Below are 6166 nucleotides of genomic sequence, written 5' to 3'. Positions count from 1 at the left end.
ACCACCCAGTCTTTACCCAAAACTATTTTTCCCAGCCCCCAGACCCCGCAGGCACCCCGCCGCAGGGCTCTGCGTGCCATGGGAAGAGGCAGGCTGGAGAAAACCAAAGGGCTGGTGCCGAGCGAGCAGAACCACTAAATATTTACACAGCCTGCCATCAGCCCCCGGGCGAGGAGGTGGCAACCGTGCAATTTCAGCACAAGCAGCACAACAATTTTTTTGCGTAGCGAGAAGTGCAGGGAAATTGCTTAACCACAGACCCGAGGCTGGGAATTAAACCCATTCGGGACAAAAAGCGGGGGGACGGAGCGCCTGGGAAGCAGCCTGAGAGCTGGGGTTTGCTCTTCTGGAGGCATCCACGGCCCCACGGCACGTGGGGACCCCTTGCTGCTGCCCTAAGAGAAGCGGCATCGGGGTGGGGGGACCCCAGGAGAGCGAGGAGGGGCAGGAGGCTGCTGGAGGCAGGGCGTAATTTCTCCGCCTGGAAACGGGCCAGGGCTCGGGGGCTGACAATGGAGCGGTGGCTGCAAGGTGGCCATTAAGTGGGGCCTGGAAAGAAAGCGCAAATAATCCCTCCGGAGATGCTGGCTCGCTGTGCCAGACGCTTACATGCTACAAGAGCCGCGTGGAGGACGCCGCTCTGCAGCCAGCGCCACGGCCACCGCAACCAGCACGGCGCACGGGAAGGTGCCTGGAGCTCGGGGCCACAACCCCGTGCTCCTACTGACACCACGGGCAGCCCCACGGGTGCATCCAACCAGCCCAAAACCCAGCCCGAGGAGAAAAAAAAGAGCAAAGCACAGCGAGGCGGGCACAACAGGTGAGCCTGAGATGGGGCGAGGAGCAGCACGGACACACTGACACGGGACGGGAGGACAGAATTTGCTCCCTGATTTACCCCAAGGGGATTTGGGCTGCTTGCAGCTGAGCAGAGTTTGGGATTATGGCAGCAAACACCCCAACTCCCCCAAAAATAGAGGCCCCCAGAGCCCAGCCCACACAGCCACACGTCCCCAGCACGGGGTTTTGGCACACCCCTGGGCTGGAGGAGCCCCCCGTGCCCCAGGAGCAGGGCACCCCACATTTTGGGGAGCTGAAGCTTGCCTGATCTCCTCGTCCCAGCCCAAAGCAGGGCAGGAGGTGCTGCTGCAGGTCGGACATCCCGGGGCAGAGCAGGGCAGCCTCTCCTCACACAGCCCAGCCAAAAGAGGGAGGAGGAGCCCTGGGCCGAGCTTAAATACCCCCTGACCCCACAGGAGGCTGGGGGAGCTCCAGGTGTGGGCATTGATCTCTGTGGGGGGAAGGCAGGGACGTATCCTGCTGCCTGCCCCAGCGAGGAGCCCATTTTGCTGGCATTTATTGCTTGTCTTCACCCCAGAGCCTCTTCTCGGGCAGCTGATTTCCCCACCCGTGCTGCCAGCAGCACAAGAAGCGCCCCAGCTCCCCCAAAAATCACCGGGATGGGCAGCAGGGGCTCCCAGGAGCTCGCCCCGGGGTGCTGGCTGGCGGCGCAGCAGGCAGCCGCTCGCTGGCAAGCTACTGCGGGCCTCCACGAGAGGGCTTTGCTGCACAAGGAAAGGGAGGAGGAGGAAGAGGAGGAGGAGGAGGAGGAGGAGGAGGAGATGGGGACGTTGGCACAGCGGTGGTGGCACCGCGAGCCTCCTCCTGCAGCAGCCAGGGCCCAAGCGGAGCCCGCAGGGTGCCGAGCAGCACCCAGGGGTGCTGGGTGCCCTCGGTGGCTCTCCAAGCTCGCCGGCTGAAGGAATTCGCCCCGCTCCCCGAGCAGCAGCAGAGGCAACTTCCCCGGGGTGCCGAGGCCGGCGGGGATTTCTGTCCCCTGCTGCTCAGAGCCACTTCCTCCTGCTGCCTGCTAGCGAAACCCCAGCCGGGTTTGGGATGAGGTCCTGGTGGAGCCCTCCCCGCCCCGTCGGTGCCCTCCCGCTCTGGGCTTGCCAAAGCAAACAGGAGGAGAGCGGCCGAGGGCAGAGTCCAGCGGCGGGCAGCACGCGGTGCCGGCAACACCGAGCTTCCCCTGGCTGAGGTCCCCAAGGAGGGGGCAGATTTGGGGCTTGGGCCTCCCGTGATATTTTTACAGCCACCGGGTACCGCTCGGTGCCAGCAGGGGAATGTTGTCCCCGGGGGGTTGTTTGTGCTCCTTCCTGCGTCTGCTGGAGGTGCCTCGACCTGTCCGGGGCTCGGATTAAGCCCCTGAGCTACGGGAGATGACAGCTGAGGTCTCAGAGGCGAGGAGGAGGAGGAAGAGCAGGGTGAAAGGATGTGGGGCGACGTGCCACAGGGCGAGATGCCAGAGCATCGGGCACGTGGAGCAGCCCCGTACCTGCCTGGCCGCCGCTCCGAGCCCTCCCCTCCCCAATAAATCGCTCTGCTGGAGGAAACCAGAGGCACAAAACCTCAGCCGGAGCCTTTTTTTTTTTTTTTTTCCCCCTGCTGTTGCAGGCAGCTCTGCGTTTCATTACCGTTCCCCGCGGGGCGGCCAGCCAGCCGGGGGGGGCCCCGCAGGGTGCACGCATCGAGCAGAAATTACAACCAGAAGGGATTTGGTCGCCTTCATCCCCATATCCCAGCGCTCGCCCGGCCCTCACCCTGCCTCCAGGACCCTCCTTGGCCTGGATTTTCTCTTTTTCTCCCCCCGGCCCTCGCTCGGGTGCCCCCCGTGCAGCCGGGAGAGGCCCCAGCAGGCGCGCAGCCCCGAGGCGCTGGCCTCCTTCCCTCCTTCCCTCCTTCCCTCCCCGCAGCTCTCCGGATTCCTGAGCGCTGACACAGCCCCGGCAGGATGCTGCAGCACCCAGCCCACACCGCCCGCCCCGGGCAGGGTGGCCCAGGAGGGGTCACAGCGGGCTGGGATCACAGCAGCACGACGGGATGGGTGAATTGAGAGCAGCAACAGAGTCCCGCAGCCTTTTGGGAGCGGCGCGAGGTTTGTCTGACGAGCGCAGCCCCCAGGAAGCAGAGGCCGGGGAGGCGAGCTGCAGCTCAGGCAGAAAATCCCCAGCTGGGAACAATTGGGGCGGCCACAGAGCTGCTCCCACCCTCGCCTGGGGCCAGCGGGGCCGCTGCAGCCCTGGGAACGGCCGCCTGCTCCCGGGCACTCGGGCCACGGGGAGGCTTTGTTCTCGGGCACTGGATTTAAGGTACAATTCCGGGGTTCTGCTGCTTCCAGCGGGGCATGACTTCCTTTGAAAACACACGTGGTTTAAAACACACTGGGGAACACGGCGAGGAGCAGCCCCAAATGCCTGGCTCCTTTGGGGACACCACACATCGGCGATAAGCGAGGACCCACTCATTTCAAGAAAAAACTCAAATTACAAATGACAAATTTCAAAAATACTCAAGTGAAGATGGGAGAACTTGGGCTTTCCCCCGTGGGAACCGCTAGCTTGTCCCTCCACGACATCCCAACCCAGACAGCTTCTCCCCCACCCTCTGTTTCGTAGCATTTGCAGCTGCCACAGAAACGAGGCATAAAAATTGTGAGGGCACAGAACCGCTCCCATTTCATCCACAAAAAGATAAAATGAAGAGCTGAGGGGTTGTGATCATCATGGCTCACCTCCCAGCCCGCTGCCCAGCTCTCCCACCCCAGACAGACCCCGATGTCTGGGAGATATCCCAGGCTGCATCGCACAGCGCGGCTCGGAGGGCACACTCGAGTCTTCCCTGACTTCGGGAGACGTAATCTGCAGTGGAAGAGTTCAGTAATTAGGAGCAGAGAGGCCTCTAGTGAATCTCCCAGCGAGAAGCAGGAAAAAAAAAAAAATCCCCCACAATTCAGTCTAATTACAGCGCCCTGGGGCGCTCCCGGCGCTGTGAAGCCCAGGCCAAACTTTTCTCCCCACCCTCCAGAGCAGGAACTTCAACCCAGTTCCAGCTTCGCCGATAGCGAGGGAAATAAATAAAAAAATAAAGCCCAACATCTCCAACCTCCTGCAAGTAGCAGCAAACAGGAGGCACGGAGTATTTTTGGCAGAGCAGTAAGTGGCCAGGAGCGCAGCCTATGTCCGGGAAGCACCAGCTCACACGCCCCCGGACCTTGACCCGGCCACGCTGGGACTGCGCCCAGCCTCGTTTCGGGGCAACCACTTCCCACCCAAGCCAAGCCAAAATTAGGGATTTCTGAGCAAAACCTCAAGCGCTACCACAGCTGCATGCCCTGGGATTAACGAGCCTGCATCAGGAGCACTCCACACTCCCACCGAGCCCCCTTTCCCTGCCCAGAACACCTGGAAGGGCCCCCGCAGCCCCAAAAGAAGTTCCCTTTCTCCCCCGCTCCCAGAGGAGCTGGACTCCAGCCCTCCCCAAGCCTCTGGCGAGGCAGGGTGGATCCAGCCACAGACATGCAGCAACCACACCCTGCTGCTGCCTGCCCGCGGCCCTCCCCCCGGAGCCAGGCGGGGGCACAAACAGGGACTAAAGGCTCATACAGTCGAAAATATTTAATACGTGTCGTACACGTAGAATTACATTTTTATACAAAACGAGATACATCACCGAGGAATACTGTACAAAACCCCTACGGGATCCCCCAGCCTTTATACAACAAAGACCGGGAGTTCCCGAGCCTAACAAACAGGCTCGAGGACTTTCCACCAGAGCATCTGTAAACTTTTTTTTTTTGTTTCTCTCCATAAACACTTTTAAAAAGCACCATGTGATGATAGTTCTGACCTAAGCCTTTCCAAAATAGAGACTTTATTCAATAAACTTAATACTTTCCAAGCTTTAAAAAAAAAAAAAAAAATATTAAACCGGCGGGAGCGCCCCCAGCGTCGGCGCCGGCCAGGGACGCTCCCCCCGGGGCGCCAGCGAGGGCGGAGGCCCGGCCGGGAAGGGGAATTCCGGGAGGGCAGGGCCGGGGGCGCTCCCAGGGCGGCTGCCGACGGCCGGCTCCCGGCGAAGGGGAAGTGCTGCGGCCCCGCGGGCCTTCCCGTGCGGCCGGGAGGGAGAAGGGGGGTCACCCCCGGGCCCGTCTGTCCTTTTTTTTCCCCGCGGAGGGGCGAGTCTGTGCGGCCGGCGCGTCAGAAGGCCACGATGGCCGTGCTCCAGGGGTTGAGGGTCCGCAGCACCGGCTCGTCGCAGCAGATCTGCCCCGGCTCGCTCGCCGCCTCGGCGGCGGTGGCCGCTGCCGTCTCGCCGCCGTCAAGGGGCGGCCGCCGGCGGCCTTTGGGCTCCTTGCTGAGCAGTCCCGAGAAGCTGGAGCCGAAGATGCTGATGAGGCTGGCCACGTTGCCCGTCTCCATGTCCTCCTGCTCGCCCTGCGGCGGCGGTGGGGGCGGCGGGGGCGGCTCCTCCGCCTCCCTCCGGGGCTTCTTCACCGGCGAGCCCGCCTGGCCCCTCTCCGCGGCGCTCCTCTTCCGCGGGCAGTGCGGAGGCGGCGGGGCGCTGGTGCTGGCGGTGGCGCTGGCACAGTCCTGCCGGGAGGCCTCGCGGTTGCCCTCGCCGGCCGCCGAGGCGCAGCAGCAGCAGCAGCCGCAGCAACAGCGCCGCGGCCGGGGGCCCGGGCAGGCCGCGCCGGGCAGCCTGGGGCCGGCCTCGTCCTGCGGGGGCGGCGGTGACGGCGGCGGCGGCTCCTCGGGGGGCCCGCAGGCGGCGTTGGGGGGCGGCTCGGGCGGGCAGCCCGGCTCGCTGAGGTAAACCTGGCGGGCGCTGCGCAGCACCAGCGACACCAGGAGGTTCTTGTGCAGCTTCAGGCCGCCGCGCTGGCCCCGCGCGCTGTAGATCTTGCCCAGCGAGATGCTGACGATGCGGTGCGCCTCCAGCTTGAACTCCATGGGGGGCAGCGGGGTGGGCCGGGGCCTCCTCGTTCCGGGGCCGCCTGGTTCCGGGCCCTCCGCTCCGCGCCGCGTGTCCGTGCTCCGCCCGCTCTCGCCGCCGACTGAGGCGAGCCCCACGCGCGCGGCCGCCTTTTATACCGCCCCCGCCGCGGCCAATCAGGGCGCCCCGCCGGCCGCTCCGACCAATCGGCGGCCGGCCCCCGCGCGCCCGCGCCGGCCAATGGCGAGGCGGGGGAGCGGGTTCGAAAGCTCGCCCCGCGGAGAGGGCCCTTAAAGCGGCAACGCCGGGGGGAGACTTATTGGTGGGCCCACACTGGCCATAAACCTAGGAGGAGGAAGAAGAAGAAGAAGAAAAAGAAAAAGAAAAAAAA

At 64.1% G+C, this 6166-nt stretch overlaps 1 protein-coding gene across 1 annotated transcript; it reads right to left on the bottom strand.

The window, feature by feature from the left end:
• Positions 1-4442: 4442 nt before the first annotated feature.
• IER5 (immediate early response 5) lies at positions 4443-5887 on the bottom strand. The gene has a single exon (XM_084290819.1). It carries the CDS (start codon positions 5790-5792, stop codon positions 5040-5042), a length of 753 nt encoding a protein of 250 aa, XP_084146945.1. The 5' UTR covers positions 5793-5887; the 3' UTR covers positions 4443-5039.
• Positions 5888-6166: the final 279 nt, after the last annotated feature.

Source organism: Netta rufina, assembly GCF_964035555.1.
Source record: "Netta rufina genome assembly, chromosome: 8".
Lineage (NCBI taxonomy): Eukaryota > Metazoa > Chordata > Aves > Anseriformes > Anatidae > Netta > Netta rufina.
Note: the sequence above shows the minus strand (reverse complement) of the source record. Positions and strands in the feature narration are given on the sequence as shown.